This window comes from Pocillopora verrucosa, chromosome 13, assembly GCF_036669915.1.
Source record: "Pocillopora verrucosa isolate sample1 chromosome 13, ASM3666991v2, whole genome shotgun sequence".
NCBI classification, from domain to species: Eukaryota; Metazoa; Cnidaria; class Anthozoa; order Scleractinia; family Pocilloporidae; genus Pocillopora; species Pocillopora verrucosa.
Window position 1 is genome coordinate 3,992,489 of NC_089324.1, and position 23,446 is coordinate 4,015,934.

At 36.8% G+C, this 23,446-nt stretch overlaps 1 protein-coding gene across 3 annotated transcripts; it reads left to right on the forward strand.

Moving 5' to 3' along the window:
- Window positions 1–2,339: 2,339 nt before the first annotated feature.
- On the forward strand, window positions 2,340–22,098 carry LOC131776507 (aryl hydrocarbon receptor repressor-like). 3 transcript variants are annotated; one of them, XM_066160151.1, is made up of 13 exons: window positions 2,340–2,641; window positions 5,923–6,092; window positions 7,075–7,169; window positions 8,027–8,116; window positions 11,087–11,188; window positions 12,049–12,115; window positions 12,541–12,629; window positions 13,195–13,382; window positions 13,661–13,767; window positions 14,846–14,984; window positions 15,737–16,023; window positions 17,640–17,870; window positions 19,015–22,098. In XM_066160151.1, exons 1-13 carry the CDS (start codon window positions 2,607–2,609, stop codon window positions 20,037–20,039), a joined length of 2,625 nt encoding a protein of 874 aa, XP_066016248.1. In that variant the 5' UTR covers window positions 2,340–2,606; the 3' UTR covers window positions 20,040–22,098. The 3 variants fall into 3 exon arrangements, with proteins under 3 accessions (XP_066016248.1, XP_058948691.1, XP_066016249.1); XM_059092708.2 differs by having other exon boundaries at window positions 12,544–12,629; XM_066160152.1 differs by lacking the exon at window positions 17,640–17,870.
- Window positions 22,099–23,446: the final 1,348 nt, after the last annotated feature.

Here is a 23,446-nt window from a genome sequence, read left to right on the forward strand (position 1 = left end):
TCCACAACACATAAACCCTTTCGGCCGCCTTTTCCCATAAAACATGATGGCAACAAAGTTTGACTGACAAACAATAACACAAACAAAAGCAGGTAAAATACTTTATCATAAGAAAAAAAGAAACCTGTCAAATGATTTTCAAACCAGAGGATGCAAACCGATTTTCCTGAAATTTCTTCTAGTTTCATTCGTTAACCTCAGTACAGAAATTAAAGCAAATTATTGAAGCATTTTCAAACTACGACTACGGTCCTCAAAGTTTTCAAAGTGTGTTTGCACATTATACTGATCTTGGGCCATACAAAGTAAATAATTTATCCGTTTCAAACCCGTAAAAGAGACCTGCACGCATAAAACAAAGCACGATCTTTATGTCTATCAGGAGAAAGATAATTCGTTTTAATAAATGCATTTTTTTAACCACCCACAAAGACAACCTGAATAACTTCTCTGCGCATCCCAAAAAATTTTGTGTTTTTTTTTTCACGGCAATTACTACAGTTTCCACGTCACTTTTGTTTAGGTTTGTCTTTTGAGGCTCAATCAGCGTTGGCTTCTTTTCCTCAAAACTCTGGCTCCCTTCTCGTTTGTTTAATATTTTTTAAAAATTTTATTATTTTTAACTTGATTAACTCTAGGTTTAGAGGCATTTATTGAGGGTTTTTTTATAGTCCTGTAGATAAAAAAAACTAATAAAACTAGAACTTGCGGTTTGGAACAAATCCTTACATACTGTTTTCTCAAGGAAAAAAAAGCGAGATTCGTAATGTCTTTTAAATCATTTTCAAAAGTGGTCGTTTTAGACTTCATTACGTTGTATGTTTGGATTTATACTGACATTTTATAAACAACATTGACACGTAGGAGGAGAATTTCTAAATATGGCTGTTAGACAGACAGGTGTTAAGATTCCCGCCAAATGGCAACAAAGCTTGATTTGTTTCGAGTGTATTCCAACAACCTGAGGCAATGGAATCAGAGCTTTGATTTAAAAGTGAATGGCTGGAAAAAAGTATATTTTCTATTTGAAAATAACGCTATCTTTACAACAGTAAAAGATGTCTCCTTGGAATAAAACACAGTTCGATTGCTAAAATGACTCGGTGATCGATGTAGCAGAGATCTTGTCTTTGGGAAAGTAGTAGACGCTATACATTCATTACACATACACGTAGGGTCCGAGTAATTTAAGTTTTTAAAGAAAAGTTCGTGTATTTGAGAGAAAATAACGATAACTAGTAATCCCAAGTACCTCAGCGATATTCAGCTCACGAGACTTGATTTCTGATCCAAGGAAAGCGAGTGGACATTTTTTGTATAAGGTTTTGGAAAATTTTTAAGGCAACCAGATTTTAACGAGTAGGTTCCAACAATTATTTTGCCAAAGAGGTATTCTTTAGCAAAAAATATTGAAATAAAAAACATTGGCCTTAGGATATCAGCTTTAAAATCATGTACCCTAGCTAAAGTAGGAAATAAGATTGCATAAACAGTAATTTTGGAACTCGGAAGTTCGTGCACTACAGACGATTGCTGTCGGCCAATGGTATGAATAATACAGCGTGAAGTGTCACCTGCTGTCTAGAAATGAATTGGTACAAAAACAACATTGGCGTTGACAAGTTAGACGTACTATTGAAGAAAAATGTTAGAAAAGCGATTTCTTGAGGTGCGTCCGCCGCGCCTCACAGGTTCAAAGTAATAAGCACCCTGTGGTGATTTTACTTATCAAGCTGGGTAGAGCTGTGGTTGGCTATTAGAGAACGATTTTTTACCCATTCAGCTACGCTACTGACACAAGGCTAAATTTCATAAACCCATTTTATTCTATCGTGCTGTTTTGTACATTACTCTTTCGCCTCAAATGGCCCTGAAAATTACGCGGGATTTCTTGCCGGGGTTAGGCGTCGACCTCGTGTAAAGCGCGCATCAAAATGCTTTGTTGAGAAAACGCAACCTTTTCTCGAGAACTCTCGACAAAACAACATTTTTAAGTACTCTTTGCTCGTCAATAAAATGCAAAGCTATTTTTCCTTTGGTCTCCTTTGTGTGATAACAATGGAAGACTGCTTGTGATTGTTTTAACACAGGAGGGGCGAAGCATAACCCACTTACTTAGGGTCTCAGATCGACGCTAAAGATTAAATCGGTGTGCCAAACCATAAATAGGCAATTCTTTATTGTTGCAAAATTTAAGCATAAAATAAATTGAATTTTCATTTCAGCTCAGAAACGCTTTAGTTCACATGCAAATTTTTCATGTGACGTTTTACGTAAGTGGTTCACTATCTGACCAATCAGCTTGAGATCTATTGTGTTTGCTCGGTTATTCAGCACGATTTCTTACTTGACATCATGTACATGGTTCGAGGGCGAACGGAAAATATGGCCGCCATTTCTAAACATAGTTACGTCGAATAAGCGCTGTTTGGAGACACAACCAAACAGCTCTTGGCTCGATATTCTACTTTAGTGATCGTAACGTGCTTTAGAACCATAAATCGCTTCGAATTGACGAGAGACCGCGGTTTGAACGCTAGAAAAAGAACACACAGACATAGACGACTGGAATGGCGACGCGTTGATTTGTTATCGTAGACGAAAATATGAGTACAGCGAAGAGAAAGAAGCGAAGCTCGAGGTAAGTTTGTTCATATTTGTACTTTTTTTATCTTTCTGCAAGAGAATAGGGTGGCGAGAAAGAGATTTTGAATCCGTGCGCCGTAGCGCGACAATAGTGTTGTGTTCGCATGAATTCGGCTGCACGTCGATTACTATTCTTGAGCGATGCAAAACCAGTTACGTCCTATTCTTTTCGATTACGATTTAACTCTGATAGATGCCACTAATAGTGAGGTCAATCTGTTATTTCATCTGTTCTGGTTTTTGTACCTGGCGTGTATTTAGTCTTTCCTCACTGCAAGGTTAAGAAATTGTATGGCATATGTATACCTCAGCTTTTTCCGGTGTGCATTTCCGAATTGTAGCGTTTGGAACCCCTTCGATCTTCACTCCCCACGAAGCATAAAACTGTAGCTGTTCTCAGCAATGGTATAAACAAACCCCACCAGCCGGCTGAGTTAAATTCACCGTCACGATACTGTGAAGCGACTGTAGAAAAGGGTGGCAGAAAGACAATTTGCATTATTTGACATCGCTACAGACGCTGTGCGCGTACCGCGTGAAACCCGCGAAAAGGGCATCATTTTAGCTCGTTCAATCGTTTTAATTCCAGTTATTCTGCTTTGAAAACTGAACTTCGAGACATTCAGATCACAGGCCTGATCGATTAAACTTCCAATTTTCAATTGTGTTTTCCATGTTGGTGTTTTCGACTCTTAGTTTAAGCTTATATTCGATGCTTTACGCAACGCCCGATAAAGTGCTGTATATCTTATGATGACCTTTGACAGCAACGACATACTTTTACTCTTTTAAAGCAATGAAGTAAACTTGAACGCGCAAAAGGATGAAGCGGTGCTTTAATACCTTGATAAGTAACGACGGCATAAGTTCGTGCTCGGTTTAGTCGCGGCCGATCAAAGAAAGTTGAAAGTCGAGTTTTCTTTTCGGCCCAAAAAAACTGTGAATGGGCTAGTGGGCGATAGAAATTTGCGTTGAAAATCATCGAGTATACCTTCTTCGACAATGCTTTATTTTTTCTTAAATCTTCTGATATAAGATTGTGGAAGTGATTTCGTCAGACCTTTAGAGTTAACTGCAGCGAAATAGCGCTTTTGTTATTTGGAGCCCAGCCCGCCATGTTTGTCTTTCAGAGATTCAGGGTGATCGACCAATTTTAACCCTCGATGCACGAAATCATTTTCTCGCGTCCCGGCCGACATATGAACATGTTTTGTGATGATTTAGATAGTTCAAACCTTGGAGGAACGTTTTGTATAGTTTTTATGGGTATTTGCCACATATTTTACGCGTATCGAGTCCTTTCATCCTTCGTCTTCGCGGTCATAATAATTTACGACGGGGGAATACATTCTCGAGACAATCTATATTATTCCAAGCGTTTTGTTGCGGTTTTCAACAACCTGTGCTTGACTGTTAAGAACTCCTCGAATTTTCTAACAGAAGCGAAAGGTTTTAGAGTAAATTTTTACAGATAGGGGGTCCATAACAAGAGAAAAAAAGGCGCGCTTACTCATTACCCCTCCAACATTTTTCAAATGTTTGAAGCAATTTACATATTCACCTGGCTGTCAAAATAATTCGTTCTTTTTGTGTTTCATGGATAATACACATGGCCTTTATCTTTGGCGTGTTTCAATTGATTCTTATGCAAATTGTAAATGGAGGTTTAGCTTGGGATGGAAATAGTTATTCCGTGATTCACAACCTATGTTTCTTGTCACGGAGGCTTCGTTTGCCGCAGAGCGCGACTTCAACGTTTTCTAGCCTCCCTAGTGTGTGTGTGTGCTGCTTAAATTCTCATTTTTCCATGGTACTTTAAGGAAAAAATAAACATCTTTTGTTATTTGCTTCTTGATCAATTTTATCTGTTTACGAATTTTCACGTTGAAGGAAAATGGCTGCGGTTTTTGTTTTTTGTAACCCTATTTGTCTAAGCGAGAGGTCGATTTTTTTTTTCCGAATTGAAAACCATCCTTTTCCTGAGTTTATCATGAAAAGGAAAACCGTTAGATGGACAGGCATCAAGTACCATTAATTATCAAGAGGAAACGTAGTATTTACATACATCGGATTTCGCCGATTTCTCATTTGATTGTTATCAAGATTTCACTCAAGTTCAGATTGCACGACAAATGATTTAGCATTCATCAAGAGCTAAAAATTACTGTACTTTCGGGGATGAGTCTCGAGAATCACTTAATGTTTGACACGTTGGCCATGTGAGAGAATGTGTGTTGACAGCTTAAGGAACAGTACGCTTGAAGAATTTAAATAATTTGGTTCAGCCTCTAGTCTGGCAGCCAGACATTAATTACTTTGGCAAGTGCTCCTTCAGTTACCGAGGTACACTTTCTTGTGGCAAGTTACAATTTTTGTCGTCAGTGAGGTTTCCGCGAGTCGTTTTCACATGTATTCGTACATACCGTGCTTGTACTTGTGACCAAGACAACATAACCACAGCATTATTTTAAGCTTTTAGCCTTCTCGTTTAAGCAGCTTAACCCTAACCCCGAACACATCATCGCAGATGTCTGGGAATTTCCATTTATTTTCATTATTTTTTTATAAACAATATTCTTAGAATTTTTTTCTTTCCCTTAAAAATATCTGAACTGAATGCAATGTTTGGTAGAACCACTTTCTAAAAAACAATTTTATTACACCAGGCAGTAAAGACTGAATTCAGTTGTTAGACAAGGGTTTTAGCAGCTGTGGAATAGGACTAAGAGTATCTTTGGCCACTGTTTAAAATAACCTTGGCAATTCAAATTTTGTGAGAGAAAGCTTAGCAAGAGCCAGAGAATTCTCTGATATCTATTAGGCAATGAACAGCCTGAAAGATAAATTGTTTTGGTATTTCTTGATTGATAAATAATTATTGTTTACGTTTTGGTTTTTACGTTTGAAAAAAAATTAAAAAGAAAAAAAGAACTGTCATCCCTTCTTTTTTTTTTGTCTTTTGCTCACTTAACAGTGGGCATCATTAAGTATTTTGTGCAATTTTCAAATTCATTTAATCCACCCAGGCCTCCTTGAATAGTACATTTATTTTCCAAAAGCAATTAGCCATAGGCAGTAACACATCACATGCAAACTTAACATTTGTGCGAGGATTCTACCACTGACCTTTAGCAAAAGTACTCTTGTGTTTCAAGATATCAAGACAGCTCATACCAAGGAACAAGAGCATAAATTTGTTTTTCTGAAATTTACAAGTCTTTTTTATATTACCAAGCTATTATTAACACAAGAATTTGTTTTAATTTTTCTTTTCAGCCTCAAAGGCTCCTTGAATCCATCTAAACGGCATCGTGATCGTTTTAACATTGAGCTGGATAACCTAGCAAAACTTCTGCCATTTCCCCATGATGTGATCCAGAAATTAGATAAACTGTCCATTCTGAGATTGTCTGCCAGCTACCTCAGAGCAAAAAACTTCTTCAAAGGTGAGGGTACTGGAAACATTGTAATATTATCCAACTTTGTGAATGATATACTCCTGTTCAATTTTTTACCTAGTGGTTCTTTGGTCAAAGTTATAAAATGGTTTGTCCATTTGATCCATATTCTTTCTAATGGTATGTGAAGAATTGTACACAGTCAGTTTAGAGAATCACCATTTTGATCTTGGGACATTTATCATGGCCTTTGTTTGATTTTTGCTTTATAGTCAGCTGATTCCAGGTCATTGTAGAATTTAAAAAAATTGCAGGTTTCAAATTTGTGTTTTGTACACAATCTGCTCGAGTAAATTTTTAAATCCTAAAAATGATGCATATGTTAACCTCGTTTGCTTGTTTTGGAAAACTGCAAAATTTTATTCCTGGCAAAAATATCAAATGCTTTCCATCCAAAAAGTAAAAGATGAAAAAACTTTACATTGTAAAGAGTATTATTGAGAAGAGCCAGGTTTACATAACATAAATTTGCATTTCTAGACAAGTTTTTTGTCAAGCAAAAAATGTCCCCTTAATTGTTAAATCTGGTTCTTCAAAAGATATTATTTGCACACTTTTAAGACTATTGCTGACAGTCAAAAGATTAGAAAACTCTGATTTTTCATACAAATTGATGAGAAACGTGGGACAAAAATACTTATTATTGTAATATTTATTGTATGTCGTTGCGAAGAGTTTGGCAATCTCTGGTCAATTTCTGGAATTGGAATATTTGATCATGAAATGTAATTTGTGGAACTAGAGGCAACTAAGGTAGTGGATTCTGCCTAGTATTGTCTAAAGTCCTGATACCAGCCATGCAAGTGTAATCCCAAGGATTTTAAGTGGTTTTTTTTTTCATTTTTTCAACAAAACTACGCATATCTATCTAGATAGTTTGTGAAATGTTAGATGAACCGGCTCAGATATTGGACTTACGGATCAAACCTAAATTTAGTTATTCCTCAACTGAATTCAATTTTTTTTACAGGCCAGCAATGGACAGAGGAAAACAAAGTTGGTAAACTTTCTGATGGACCACCAGATTTTGAAGGCAATGGAATATTTTCTAAGCTTTTACTAGATGTAAGTCCTGTTTTTGTTTAGATCTTAATATGGACAGATATTCAAATATATTTATATTTTTTATGTGAAATGAATATGACTGTTGTTGAAGATATATTAATTATAACACTTCAAGTTAATCTCTGCAAGGGAACTATATGTAAAAATAACATTTGTGGGTAAGGGTTGGTGGTTTTGAATTCTTCTTTCAAAACAGTGAAAATGATATAGTTAAGTATCTATTAAGCACTTGTATCTCGGAAGATAGCCAGATGACCATTCAGTAGAGGTTAACTTAAAAAGAGGTTGGCCAAAATTTAGTGCATTGTGATCCAGAGAGTAATTTGATGACACAATTCACATCTTATCTCAGACAATTACTAACAATGATATGAAATATATTTTAAGTATTTTTAAGCTCACATGTAGCCAACAGATGTTGTGGTGAACAGTCTTGAGTCCAAATAAATCATCTTTGTGCAGTGATTCACTGTACCTTGCTCAGAGCCAACAGGTTTTGATACAACCACAAAGAATGAACTCTTGGTTAACCAAACCAGTCACCTTTCCAAATTTTAATTTGATAAGATGACCGTTCAATAGAGATGGATTTGAATGAAACTTGAGAGAGTGGGTTGTTTAACAGATGTCCAATTTAAATGTACAGTGAATATGTGAAACACATGAAATATGTGGATCAACTGCCTTATGAAAGGTGACCTTGGCTGGTAATATTATGTGCTCTTTGAGTGGTATAATTCAAAATTTAATTTGGCATTTAGGCATGGGAATTTTATATCTACACTTAGTAATGCATTTGGTTATCTTGCTCTGTATCACTGTCTGTTATAAAAAGATTTTTGCATTTTATTTTTCAGGCTTTGGATGGTTTTGTCATTGTGTTGACAAGAGAGTTTGAAGTATTTTATGCATCTGAAACCGTTCAAGATTATCTTGGCCTAGCACAGGTACACCTTACTAGTTACACCTAAGGGCAGTTCTTTAGCTGCCATGAATTGTAATTCAAAGGCCTGTTGTAGCTTACCTTCTCAGAATATTTTCCTTCTTCCCCTGTCCCTGTCAATGTTATTGAATCTCTTCCACCCAAATATACATTCCGATATTTTTTGAGGGGAAAAACATATGGTGATGTACAGTAAAATTAGAATGCATCAGTCTTAGTTTAGTTTAGCCTTAGAAACAAGAGTAATAGTTTCCTAGTTCTTTCAAGATTTTTTTCCTTGATTACAGGTGCTACAGGCATCTAACTTTTCTGTTTTGGCAACTTGAATGATAATTTTTCTTATCACAGTGAAAACTTTTTAAGAGCTGTGCATCTTTGACTTATTAGGTAACTGATGATTCCCCTTAGAGCAGAGCTTTAATGTCTGAGTAAGACTTTTGCCTCTCAGTAAAACCTTTTGCTCTTAAGTTTTTTTTTCTTTCCTGAAGTTTGTCACCCACTGACACATTTATGTTTTGATAGTAGTACATTGCTTTTGGCCTGTTTTCTGTAATGAAATCACACCCAAGGCTTAGGAATTTTACTCTGCATGCGGTATACTGCTCTTAATGGTGATGTTGATTGATAAAAATGAAAGTCATGTTACAAAAGGGAAATTTGGAAACTTAAAGATCATTATCTTTTATGTATTTGTATGTTAATAATATTTTTATTAACAGCTCCAGGTGTTATGAAGCTTTCCTTAGAAATTGTAGCTTGTAGAATTTTGAATCATCAAGTGTTTCATTTTCTGATCATCAATGTGGTAATATAAAGCAGCGAACTATTTATTGTGACCTCCTGTCCCTGAGAGGTTATTTCAAGTTAAGCTAACAACTGCTGAAGTGTGTATATCAATGAGTGAAAGAATTTTGTTAATAGTAACAATTCATCCCATTGTTCTATTTTTCCCTCTTTTGACGTCTGAATGATTCATTGATTTTGTAATTAAGTTTTGTCATCAGGTGCATTATCTTTCCACAATGTATATTATTATGTTACTACTCACAGGGTTATTTCTGGTTCAGTGGTCTTCATATAAGTTTTCAATGAGCTTTTTCCAGAACTCCTACTCTTGAAATTGAAGGAATGCAATCAATAAACAATAGATTGATTGAACAGTTCTCTTTGGCTTCCTAAAATATCACACAACTAATTATGTTAAATCTACTAGAGACAGATCAATGTGACAGTTTAAAAAAAGCAACTCTGAAATACAGTTTTATTCCAACTGCACGTGTTAGGATAAAATTTGATCTGCATTATTCTCAAAGGTCCACATTTAAAATTGATGAGAATTTTTGACATTTTTTGTCTTTTATGCGGCTCTCTCACATACCATACATCACCAAGTCATTACATACAGATCTATGGAAGAAAAACTTGTGTTAACCTTTATATAATGGCTTTCATCAAAATATTTTATTCAGCAATTGCTTATATTTTGTGCCTCAAGTTAGTGAAATCTTCTTCGTTGTTTTGTACCTTAGCAAGTTACCTGAGTTTTCCATTGCCTTCTATTCTCATCAGTGTTGAAATTTTAGTCAACACATAGGGGCTGTTTACATATGTTTACACCAGCTGTGTAATGTTTCAAGATTCTTTCACGTCCTCTTGAAGCTGAACCCCTCCTCTCCCATATATCAGTGTCAATTTTCCACAGTTGTGTAATTTAAACTCTAAGAATTTAACATTACTCAAGCAGAGTTTATTTTTGTTTTTTTGGTTACAGTATTTCTCATCACCTTTTCATGGGACTTTTTATTAATTTTGAAAGGAGAAATCAGTGGGGGGCAATTACACATGCTAGTTCAAGGGTGAATGAAGGTCAACCGCAGCACGGAAGCTTTTTTTGAATTTTCACTCCTGAAATAACTATTGATTTTTATTTTTGCTTAAAAAGGCTCTAACTATTTTGTCTAACTTCTTCTGCTGCAGTTTGTTATTACCCCTTATGTCTTGGCAGCCTCATCATATTGATGTTTTTTAGAATTATTTTTGAACAACTTTAAGGACAAGGTTTTGGCCACCAATTCTGGATTACTTGCTCAGTGACAATAACCCTTTATCTCTCACAAGTGGTTAATCATTAACTTCTCCCTATTACATCCATACACTTTCTAGCAAACAGTTTATGACTCATCTTGATCTAACACCAAATTCTTTGAACTATTTTACAAGGAAATGTGTAGCAGCTAGAGGAGAGAATTAACAATCAGATCTTGGGAGTTTAAGGGTTAGATAGCTGAGAGTACCTCTACTAATAATGTTTGGAGGACAGCAAGAAGGGAAAAAAGGGAATTGTCAACTAGTTCTTTTTGCCAAATATCTTAGAACTCTTTTTTTGTTTTAAATAGAATATGAGAGATAGTAAGTTTTGAGCTCGGTAAAGAAGTGGAGAAAGGTATTTTTTGTCTTATCATTAGTGTTGGAAGAGCATCAGAGTGTGGAATCTGAAGGTCTGAGGTTTGATTCCTCATGAGGACTCGGAATTTTTTCTTTGTCCCATGCTTGTGATTAGACAAAAATACCTTTTCTATTTCTTTACCAAGCTGAAAACTTACCATCTCTCATTATTTCATAAAAATGGTGCTATTGACTTCCCTGATCCTAGCAGTATGCAGGACGTACATCATAATTATATGAACTTTGTGATGGGCTTTGCTCATCACCTCTGTGTGGCTTAGTTATAGAGTGTTGGAGCACAGAATCCGAAGGTCTGATGTTTTATTCCTCATGGGGACTCAGAATTTTTTTCTTTGTTCCACACTCCTGACAAGACAAAAAGCATCTTTCTCTTTTTTATCTTCTTGCAGTGCAGAAGTCCCAAGTCCACTTGTTATGTAATACTCTGAGAAAGTCTACATGTAACCTGTTTTTTATTCATTTCTTTCTTTCTTTTTCTTTTTTTTTTTTTAATTTATATTTTTTTCAGGCAAGTGTCATACACCAGGACTTTTTAAGATTTATCCATGTTGATGATCATGATCTCATTAGAAAAAATCTTCTCCCTTTCCCTGAAGATGAAGAAGAACAGGTTTGTTTTGTTGTATTTTCCATATTTTTTCTTGCAATGTCTTTAAAATTTTTATTGTAATTCATCAGCTCATTGAATAAGACTGCACAAAAATCTTGTGATGGTATATCACATGGCAGAGTCTCTGTGACTCAGTGACAGTATCAAAGTATGAAATGCAAAGGTCCAAGATTCAATTCCTCACAAGGACTACAATTTTTTTCTTTGTCTAATGCTTATGACAGGATAGTAAAAAAAAATTCTCTATATTGCCCTTGTTTTGATTAAATTCTTCATTGTCAAAGCAATATCTAGACTTGGAACCAAGTTTTTAATTCAAAAGAGAATTTTCCTCTGCTTTATATGTGACAAAACCTAAATTTTAATTGTGGGAAGAGTGAAATGTGGTTTTTCTCTTGAGAGTGTCTTTCCCACTGTATGTTTTTTAGAACAGGTCTCTCTGTTTTCAGAGCGGGTGATGTTTGTAGTGGGAAAAACAGGAAGCAATCGAGAGAATTGTATTTTACCTCATTCATGACAATTCAACTTCAAGCTTAAGTTTTCTCTCTATTTTTTTTTCGTTCTCTTTATAAATTGCACAGTTTACCTGCAGAATTTTCTTTTTACTCTTCAAGCCTTTTTTTTAAATTGGTTCTATATTGCAAAAAGGTTTCCTTTCAAACAAAAACTTATATTGCATTGTACAAAGTACCTCAATTGTGTGACGTGTCTGCGGTTAAAAATAGTGGTTTTGATATTGATATTGTGAAGCACTATGTGTAGAGAGAGGTTTTAGTGCTTTGGTGAATTCAGTAAGTTTAACCTCAGGACTTTTTGGTGATTGGTAAGTTAACATTTTATGATTTTTTTTTTTAATGTAGAAAATAAGAATTCTTGATGAAGAAAATGATGGGATTGCTTCTGAGACTGGCAGCACATGCAGCTCAGGTATGATGCTGGTTCTTTGTTTTTCTCTTACTTGTGATATTTTACAGTGGGTTTTAAGTGCCCTCATGTCACTTTTTATTTTGATTTTGAAAATAACAAGTTATGGCAGGTTGTCATCTTCAACAAATCAGAATTCTCAACTGGAATCATGCAGATCATATTTCTCTGCAATTTGTAGGGGTTGCAGTATGTTTGAAGTAAATGGCAAAAACTGCAATGTAGGCGGCAAATAGAAGTTCAGTTTTTTAATCTAATATTGATTCAGGGGGAAGGTAGTAGTGATTTCACTTTATATCTATGGAAAATTTTGCCAGTTGCCTGCTCCTGCTGAAACATTTGGATATGATGAGGCTCTCCTAGTAAAATCTACTGGTAACTTGATTTTGTGGTTATGCTCCTATGTAAAATGTCTTTTTTTATGTCAGCAGATGAGCAAGGCAAGGATGTGGAGACAGAGAGGTCTTTTGTTTGCAGAATGAAATGTATTCTAAACACTAGTGCTGGCTTTTTCAAGGTACTTGTCCTTTAATTGAAGCATTGCTTTGATGGCCAATAATAATCATTAAAATGTGAAGTTTTCAGTGTCTGAACAAGATAGCTCATCATTCAAAAGCTTTTCCTCAATTCTGAAGCATGATTCAATTGGCCATTTTACAGCTGTGGATTTTGTTGCCAAGCCTTTGATTTGGAGTGAGGCTGAAGATGAGCATGTTGTGATAGAGTCCAGGTTCTACTTAGCATGAAAACAAAGTACCTTTGAAAGCAGCAATGTCTCTATCATAACAAGGTCATCCTCAGCCTCACTCCTGTTCAAAGGCCTGGCAACTAAACACACAACTGTAAAATAGGCTATTTGAAGGATTGCCCTCAGTCCATTACAATTCACTGGTCTCTCCACCCCTGGGTGAAGAGAGCACTGTGTGAGTAAAGTGTCTTCCTCTAAGAATACAGCACAATTACTTAACTGAGGCCTTTGATCCAGGTTCCAGTGCACCAACGATGCTGCCTCTCTGTCTTCCATTGAAGTACTTGTTGAAATCACTCTATAATCAAAGTACAATTTTGATTTAATTCTTCAGCCATTCAGATGCAGTGGACGTTTACGTGAAATGACACTTCCTGACTGTGAGAGAAGAGAGTATGGGCTGTTTATGATTTGCACTCCTCTGGAAACGGTGTCATCATCAGTGCTTGAAATAAGATTAAAAACATCGCTGTTCTGCACCAAGAACAGAATGGATTTAAGTTTCATGGATATTGACCAAAAGTAAGGAAAACCTACTAAGTATCCATAGAAGGGTTAATATTTTCAATGAAAGACTCGCTGTTACAATAGCACCTTTTAGTTTATACCTTCTGTCGTTGAAACAGACCTTAACAGAATGTTATTCATCAACACAATTCCCAGCAGAGTTTCTTTGACTTGAAAACACTGTGTGATTATCTGTTCTGTTAGGGTGGTGTGATTTCTGCTTTTAGTCATGTTTGATGTGATAACTTCCTCATAAAGGTGTTTGTTAATGTGTGAATTTTTTTCGGTGACAGAGGCCGATCACTTCTTGGTTATCATAAGAGAGACATTGCCTTGCAATCAAGTTACTGTATGATCCATTTTGATGATATTCCAGTCCTGAAGACACTTCATGGTGACTGTAAGTGCTTCAGAAGTTTATTGGTCTAATTCTGCAAGGGTAATTTAGGATTATTAAGGAGGTGATAATGGAAATTGGCCACTGCAAAGAGTTTCAAAGCTTCATCAGAACCCTTCATTCATTTGCTCTGAAGAAGGGCTGACACTTAAAATGTCAGCTTTTAAACTCTTTACTGTGGACAATTTACATCATCAACACCTTGATAATACTGAATTACCCTGTTATACTCTCCCACTGACACACCATAGTTTCCTTAGAAACCTGCCCCTTTATTAATTCTCATAGGATTTGATATGCAATTTTTTTCAAAGGTTAATTGAATGTTAGTGTGTAGACATTGATTCCAGGAGCAATCACTTCATAAGTTATTCAAGCAGTGACCAGAGACATTTTTCCTTATATTATCAATTGTTACACTGTCAACTTAAAAACATGATGAGAAGGAAGAAAACTACTGCATCAGCTTGTGGTTGTAATTCCACATTGTGAGAGCTAAAAGTGTAAGGAATGGATAGAACTGATAGTTAGATCCATGAAAGAGAGACAGGCAATGAGAAGAAGAAAGGAATCTATCAACTTAAGGTTGTAGTACCACATTCTGATGGCTTAACCCTATAACTCCTGTGAGTGACCATGAGAGAATTTTTCCTTACAATATCAATACAATATCAAGCAAACAAGTGATGAGAAAAGGAAAAATATTAATTAGGGGATTATAAGTTGATCTAATGCCATATTCTCCAAACCAACATTACAAGAATTGTATGGCAGACAGTAAGGAGAATTACTAGTGAGATCTTGGTAGTTAAAAGGGCTAAAGGTATATGAAATGGAGATACTAGGAATTGATGATTAATTCTGTGGGAGAGAGAGACAGGTAATGAGAATGAAAAAGTGTTTTCTAAAAGATATTGTTTGTACTCTGTAGACAAGCCAAAAAAAAACAAAATGAAATGACATTGCGTTCAGGAAATAGAAGTACCTTTCATATCTTGGGAGTAAAATGACTCCCTAAGCAGCAAGTTGAAGTCACAGAACTTCATGGATTTAATTACTGGTTGATGACTGTTCCTTTTAGTGATGAGCACTGGGAAATGTCAAGGGACCTTCCGTATGCTGAATAAAAACCTAAAGTGGCAATGGCTTACTGGCACTGCACAGGTTGTGTTCAAAGGAAGTGAGCCTGATTTCATTATTACAACAAACAGGCCCTTGAGGTAGAGTGATATTCTGGTTTTTTTTGTTTGTTTGTTTGTTTTTGGTTTTTTGGGTTTTTTGGTGTGGTGGAACCAAAATCAGTGTAATCACAACAATCATAACAAAGGAAATATCATATATCACAGTGCAAAAATCAGGGCACAAAAATCAGGGCACAAAAATCAGGGCACAAAAATCAGGGCACAAAAAATCAGGGCACAAAAAATCAGGGCACAAAAATCAGGTCACAAAAAGTCAGGGCACAAAAAGTCAGGGCACAAAAAGTCAGGGCACAAAAAGTCAGGGCACAAAAAGTCAGGGCACAAAAAATCAGGGCACAAAAAAATCAGGGCACAAAAAACCATGGCATAGTGGTGAGAGGGTGTGCCTCCTACCACCACACCACAGGTTTGATTCCTGGACCTGGTGTCATTTGTGCATTTAGTTTGTCATTGGTTCTCTTCCTTATTTCCTTTCTCTTGAAAAACAAACACTCTGAATTCCAATTTGACTTGCAAACAGAGGACAGGAACAGCCACCTTGTGGAATGTCAGCTGCTAAATCCCAGTTGTTATCCCATCCCATTTATAAGGATAAAATGTAGACTCAAGGTGAAAACAAGTAGACTATCTATGAAAATATATCTGCTTGTGACTCTGTTGCTCATTTTTTTTGCAAGAGGTCTCTGTAGGAAACCATCACCACCTATTACAACAGGATTACCGAATTTGTTTACACCACTTTTCACATTTCCTAATTTTTTTTTTTCCAGTGAAGAGGAAGGTGAAGAAATTTTACGACAGAGGGGGGAGTTTCCTGCCTTGCCTTTCACAGCAAGTGATAGTGGCTCACCAAGCCCTCGTAGTCCTAGAAGTCCGGGTAGCATTAGTAATTACAGCAATGGTGGCAGCCCTCTAGGCGTTCCATGGGGAGACTTCTCTGCCACCTCTGACTTCAAATACCCACCTATGCCTGCGTCACATAAGTATTCTTCTACCAATGGTAGAATAAAAAGAAATCGGAATGTTCCTGATGGATTTGTGAAATCTCCTGCCAGTGGTAAGTGTCTAACACTTTTTTTTTAGTTGAAAATCTCCTAAGATTTTGACTAACCATAGGTAGAGTTAAATACTTGTACAATTCTTGTTAGGCTGCTCGATTCCATTTTTTTTCAATAAATCTGCATCTATGATATTTAAAAGGAAGCCCTCCTAGAAACATAAACAAGAAGATACATACAGCCAAACGGATCTTAAACACCAACTCTGTTTAAAATAGTCAACCAGCTGGGTTCCAATATAACTTGAAATTGACTGTTGGCAACCGGACTTTAGGTGCCAGTCACCAGCAGGCTATTAAGATAAAGTAATATCAGTGTTCTTTAAGAAAAGTAGGGCTTAAATATGAAATGACTGTTTTTTTCTTTTTTTTTTTTTTTTTTTTTTTGGGAGAGGGGGTGCACTCTTGTACATTCAACAAGTGATTGTGTTAGATTTGGAAGCTGAAATAATGAATTTGGTTTAGAAAAAATGTTTCTTAAAACTTTGAGTTTTTTTAACATCATTGTTTGGTTAAAATTTTTTAAATGGTGTTCTTTTTTTGAACTCTTTTCTAAAACAGATCATGATTTCCAGAAAAAAAATGTATTTATGTACATTGTGGCTTTGGGCTCCAAGGAAAACACTTTTTCAGTTTTTCAGTTGATAATAGCATTTTACCCCTTAAATCCATGACGTTATACATAAATGTGGGTTTCTTCTCCACAGCCAACTGCCTGCAATGTTAAGTTATTGCTTTTTTGCTGCTGTGTCATCCATACGTATTGCTGCCAGTCTCGCTGTTGCTGAACGGCAAAATGGGGATGAAAGTTGCTGCTTGTCCCTTTTGTCCCCCTCCCCCACCACCCACCTCCTCTTTGTGGCATTTGTCAGTGAAACCTGCATTCAAAGATGAATTAATTTATTTTGGAATGCTGTTTACTTATGAAATCAGACTTTCAAAGCTTCCCTCTGTATAAAATCGACATAGTAGACATTCCAGAAAATTTATTATGCTTTGCAGGTTTCTCTGCAACTCTTATATATGCGATCAAAATTTGGCTTTTTTTAAAATTGCACTATTTCAATGCATCCACAAGACAGTTAAAATCCTTCTCACCATGTCACATTTCATCTGATTGAAAATGGACACTTTAATGTATTATTTAAATTTAAACAGTGCTTGATTACAGCCAAATTCCTTGGATTATGCTCTGCAATTTGCAAGCTTAACAAACACATTTTTGCTGTTCTGTTCTGACAGTCATTTGTGTGTGAGTTACAAGCCAAGGTAGTAGCTCTGCTTCACCTTCAGAGCTTTTTATTGGAAAGCAAGAAACGCACAACTGAGACTGACTTGGCTTGTTTAAGTGAATTGCAATGACAATGTCTTGCTGATCGTTTATGCCCTCTCTAAATTACTTCACCTGCAGCAGGTGAAACTGGCAGAACAAGATATGCATGATTGTATTCCCTTCTTCTGCTCAGATGATGACCAGAACAAGAAGGAAAAATTAGAAAAAGAACAGAATCCCTCCAAGTTTGCAAGAGGCAAAGCATGATAAAACAAATGTGGCTGTATTATTTGCTTGGCAATTTTTTGCCACCCATCTTAGTTGCTGGCTTTTTTGTCGTTAGGCTCGGCTCCTAATCCCATGCTTCAAGAAGGTGACTTGAATTCGCCGCTGCTGCAGCAGCATCCGTCGTCCCCATTTCTTGCTGATGCTCTTTTGAGTTCCGCTACCTCTTGTACTTCTACACCTATGACTCCCGAGGAGCCTGAGCTCTTCGACCTGGGTGTAGACATACAAGCGGAACTTGAAAAAGACGCTCCTGAACTCAGTGATTTCATGCTTCTTGACCCACAAGGTAAGATGACCTTGTGTTGCACACACACTTTCTTTTTTTCTCTCTCTCTCTCTGCAACTTTCTTCCTTATCTTCTCACTGCTTGCTTCTCTGTGCTGCATCTTTTGTTTGTTGCAAACCTAAAAAGCATAAGATAAAGTGCCCTTAACCTCTTTTAATGCTAATTAATTTAACTTCTAATCCTAGTTAGTATAAATATTGTTTCTACATGCATAATCTTTAACCTTTAATAGCAAAGCACTGAGTAAAATAAAGGCAGTTTTTCAATGACTTTAAGGTAGTGGCAAATAATTTGTTGCAATAGGGAAAAAAGGCATACTATATATTTGTATTGTCTTTTGTTTACTTGGTCAAACACAAAACTCAACTTGTTAAAACCGAATTGGCTCCCACAACAACTTTTTCAGATTTTCATGTTTGGATAAGTGTTTTTACTCTGCCATTGGAATGCTGCTTTGTTTGTTTGTTTGTTTTCAATGTTATTGTCAGCAGAGATAACTTCAGTTATTATAATTTTGTGTGGGGGAAGTGGTGACCTTGTGGTTACTGTGTTGAACTCTGGGTTTGAAGATCTGGAAAGGTCAGTGTGTTGTGTCCTTGGGCAGAATACTAAACTCTCTTAGGAACTTTCCCCACCCATGAGAATTGATGGGTTTTGGCAATTTGTCAGGGAAGCCTGATGGTATGCTGGGGAGTACACTGGTGATGGAGTATCATCCCATCATGCCAGGGAAACTGGCACAAGCTCCTGTTGTCTGTGTGGTGCACAATGGTGTCTTTGTGTTTTGAGACACAGACAAACAGTTAGACTGAAAGACAAAGAAACTGACATGGGAAGAATCAGGGAATATAAATAATTTGTCTGTAGGATGATTGGAACCAGGTGGTACTTACATTTTTGCGCAATTATAGGAGAACAACAGGGTTGGGGCTAAATTGCTGGGTTGCTCTTATGATAAGGAGAAACTGTATGCATGCACCAGTTCATGTGACAAGCCGAACTTGGTGGAAAAAGAACTGACTCTACACTATTTATCTTTACACAGATTTAGCCTTAAATGATTTTCGTCTTGAGCCATTGGACAATGTTGTTAGTGAAGGCAATCTACAGCAACCAACTCTTAATTGTGTTTGGTTTTTGACAGATTTAACCTTAGAAGATCTTCATCTTGAGCCACTTGACAACACTGGTGGTGGAGGCGATCTACTTCAAGGGATGGATCCACCTACCTACGAGGAAGCACTGTTACTTGCAACAGATTGTCTTTCTATTGCATGTAATAGTGACAGCAATAATTTGACAAGTCCTGATGGAAGCCAACCTTCATTATCTCAATCTCCTCCAAAGAATCTGGAGCATTTTTCTCCTAAAGCTCAAATGGCCCCATCACCATATCCATCACCAGCTGGTCACCCTTCGCCTCACATGTCGCCAGGTGGCTTACCAACCCCAGACCCCTCCCCTGTTGGGCACTGCAATCCTGCACCAGCAAGAGTCAATATTTCCTGGCAGGGGATGGGTCAGATGAAAGTATCTAAGCCTCCACAAGCCCCTCCTCCTCAAATGCAGTCAAAGTCGGCTCTGATTTCCACAACAATTAAGAAGAAAGAAAGACATGAAATGTATGGTTCCAGCTGCATAACAGGTCAGCAGCACCCAAACCCTATGGTGAGTCCCAGAGGCATGCAGCATGGTGTACAAGGAAACTGGATGCACCAGAATCACCAGAATCAAGTCCAGCAGGCTCCAAGGAACATCCAACAACCACAACAGCAACAACAACACCAATATCCAGATTGGAAAATGCAACAGCATACAATCCAGCAAAGTGCGATGCAAAATTTCGGTGGGCAAAGAACTGCAACAGTCATGGGCACAGAAAATGCAGTTTACGCAACAAACATGCAAGGTGGAAAATGGGACTTGAATGTCCCCCCTTTGTTCGAGGACACTCTACCAACTCTTGAGTATGATGGAGGCCTAGGATATATGAAGACTGCATCACAGCAGAACATGGTCGGCACAGGTCACTTACAACACCATGGATGGGATCCCCAAGTAGACATTTTATCCCCACCATATCAAGAGGACTACCACTCAGGCTTTGGATTTCAAGGAAATCCTCTTCCAGCAAATTCCCAAGGTCAAACAACGCTGGGTTGGGGATGAGAAACCCGTTTCAAAAGCTAGTATTACAAAAATACTTCTGGCCCTCCCCTCAGGGGATAGGGTAGATTGACAGTCTTCAAAATATACACTAAGAAATGATCCTGGGTAATTCACAGTTTGTACTGGCTGACTTCAGAACCTTTAGGTTTTGCTAAGAATACCTCGCAGAATGTCGCAGTTTTCTGTTCAATGACTACTCAACAGCATGTCATCTAATATTTTAAGACAGAGGCAGGTATTAACACACAGAAAGAGTTTTGCTCTGGGTTGTGGGTCAAAGTGCTGTCTTGCGTATTGAGGAATTTTGGTTTTCACAATTGCTTCCAGTTTGATGAAGTTTATCAGCTGTTCTCAAATATGTTTAGAATATATTCATTGTATTACATTTGAGCACATCATTGTGCTTATCAGGTAGTTAGAATTCCTTGGTGATATCTGTAAATTTCTGTTGGACAGCAGTGTTTATGGTGAAGGTCAGAAATAGGAAAAAAGGACAAGTGTATAAATTTGATTGTATTAGATACAAGTATGAGTACATCATGAGTCGCATGATCACCAAGGCTGATCTCTACACGGTTTACCTTGATTGCAGTATCTTGGCAAAGGCTTGGACCAAATACAGAAAAATTTGATAAACGTGTGATTTATTTCCTTTCGAACCTCCTATAAATTGGGGCAGTAAACTAGTGACTGAAATCTTGGGGTTTATGAAGTAAACCTGAGGTTTCAGCTCATGAGACGAGTCAAGAAGGTTGTACCTTTTATCTTTTTCATTCTTCCATTTGCGTACTATTTTCCTTGTTATTTTACTCAAGGAAACTCATCCAGTTTATACATTTTTCCCCTAAACCCTTTAACTCCCAGAAGTGATTAACAGGTAACTTCTCCCTATAAAATCCATACATTACTCAGCAAAAATGTAACGAGAATACCCAAACTTATGAGGTTGGAGTTTTTATCTTGATGTAACCCTAAATTCTTGTAACTAATTGGCAAGGAAATGGGTAGCAGCTAGAGAGGAGAATAACAATCAGTTCTTGAGAGTTAAAAGGGTTGATACAGAAGTAGAGAGCAGTTACCTAAGTAGAACAAGAAATAATTTGAAACTACTTTGCAATCAAGACATTTTTACTCAGATTACAGTTTGTTCACAACTATTTACTTTTCTATGTTATATATTTATGGATGTTTATAGACTTAATAAAGATTTTCTCCCTTAGTTTCAAAGGGGGAAAATGTCTTTTTGCTAAATTTTTCTATTCATTTTTCCAATATTTTCAACTGTACACTTTTTGTATATACAAAGGTACATCCTTCTTGCTCTCCATGCCTTACAAACTGTGATCAGACAAATTTATTCAGTGTCAGGGTTATTTTTGTGTAAATACTCTCAGAGAATTGTCAATAGGGTTTACAGACTTTTTTCGTTTGTTTATGTAATCACCTGCCAGGTGAGATGATTGTAACAAAGTGATTGTAGCAAAAACTGAAATAAATGTGCATATGATCTTAAAGTAGATTAACTTATGTTGACTAGCGATGGATGTGGTGATTTTTTTGTTCCATTCAAGGCTATTGTTTTGCCAAAACCAAGCTCTTAAAATGGAAGAGATTAGAATAAAGGTCACCCTGTTTTTTGTTTTGTTTTAAATCTTTACAGAAAAGGCTGGTAGCCTTTGATGACACATCCTGCAAATTTACATAGAGGCGATGAGAAAGCTTAATTCAAAGGCTTTTATCCAGTGGAATCTGAGGAAATTTAAAACTGTAAACCTTACCACACTGTAAACAGCGATGCCTAAACGATCTTTTTAAGAGCTTGGGTTTGAGCAAGAGAGAATTTCTATCACCCGTCACTATATTTTTTAATTGGCTGTAAAATGCTAGTAAGGCCGAGTGATACAATCAGGCTAAAAATTGTAGACTTACTAGTAGGTCTTAAGTTTTAGGTATTAGCTTAGTAGAGTATATTTCGTGTAGATTACTATATAGTATGATCAGATGGGTTATGTGTCAATATGCTATTAAATGTTGCCAATAAACAGCACTTCAAAACGTGGTTGAATTCCTTTCGTCATCCTCAACAGTAATCAGTACTTTGACTGGAAATATCTGAAGATCACATATGCACATGACGGTGAAGAAATGGAATATAAGCGATCCTCGCAGCTATAAACACTACTGAACTAGTAGTTGAAATGAGACCTGAAACCTACTTTGTTTTTTTTCTTTTCGTGTGTGTGCGTGTGTGCGTGTGTGCGTGTGTGCGTGTGTGCGTGTGTGCGTGTGTGCGCGCCCTTAAGCTTCTCCCTTTTTTAACTCGTGAATTGCGCGCATGCGCAAGAGCGAGTTATAGATACGATGTGGGGAATAGCATTCGCTCACTCGCTCGCTCGCTCGCTCGCTCGCTCGATTGGTCGATTCCTGTAAACTTTTTTTAGATTTTAGGCTTTTGAGTGCATTTTATAGTTTTTGGCGAGCAATAAACAGACGAAATGGCGACCTTTGTTGCTAAGAATAGTGGTTTAGTGAAAAAGAAGCCAATGATAATCTTAAAAGAGTTTTTTTTTTGCGTTTTAGTTTCAACAAGCGGCGCCAGTGACTGGCAGGCATGCAAGGATTCACACTGAAATAACAGAACAACCTTCGTTTTTCATAAAATTGTAATTTACAATCCTTGAACTTGAAAACAATCCGAAGATTCATTGAAAATATCACTGCGAAGCGCTCGGAGTTTACAGATGTTCAAAAGCTTTTTCTGTTATAGCGTGAGATTGAGGACAAAATTGGTCATTACGTTTCGTCGCGTGTGTTTTTCCTGTGTGAAGCAACAGAAGATGCCGGCGACTGACGAAATAACAAGTTAACACGAAAATCAAATAACACCTAAACAAACAATTTTAGCTACCGATTTTCAGTGAATTTTTAAAGAACAATTTTCTTTTAAGTTTCAAGACAATTTGAAGATTCAACATAAATACAACGCACTAAAATGCGAAAGTTACACACCACAAAATTGATAAATAGGCCTGAAATGAAATACTATCTTGTTATTGATTATACGTTGCCTAGCACGTGACTTAAATCTACCCAGGCGGAGATCCAAAATGACGGTGGCAGGCTTGGCTTTGTTATATCACTCAAAACTCGTTCCCGTTTGTCTCATTTGATAAAGAGGGAATCGTTAATGTTTTCATTAAGACAGTATTGCCTTGATTTTCTAATATTTACAACGAAAGACAGTAAATTTCACTTTTCACCCACATTTACTTCCAACCTTTTCTTTTGAACCAGAAACAAAAATGATAGACGTTTAAAACACATGACATCATCCACCTTGTCAAATGTAATAGCATGATCATTTCAATTGTAATGCCTTCTTATCCCAACGTTACTTTGTTTCTTTG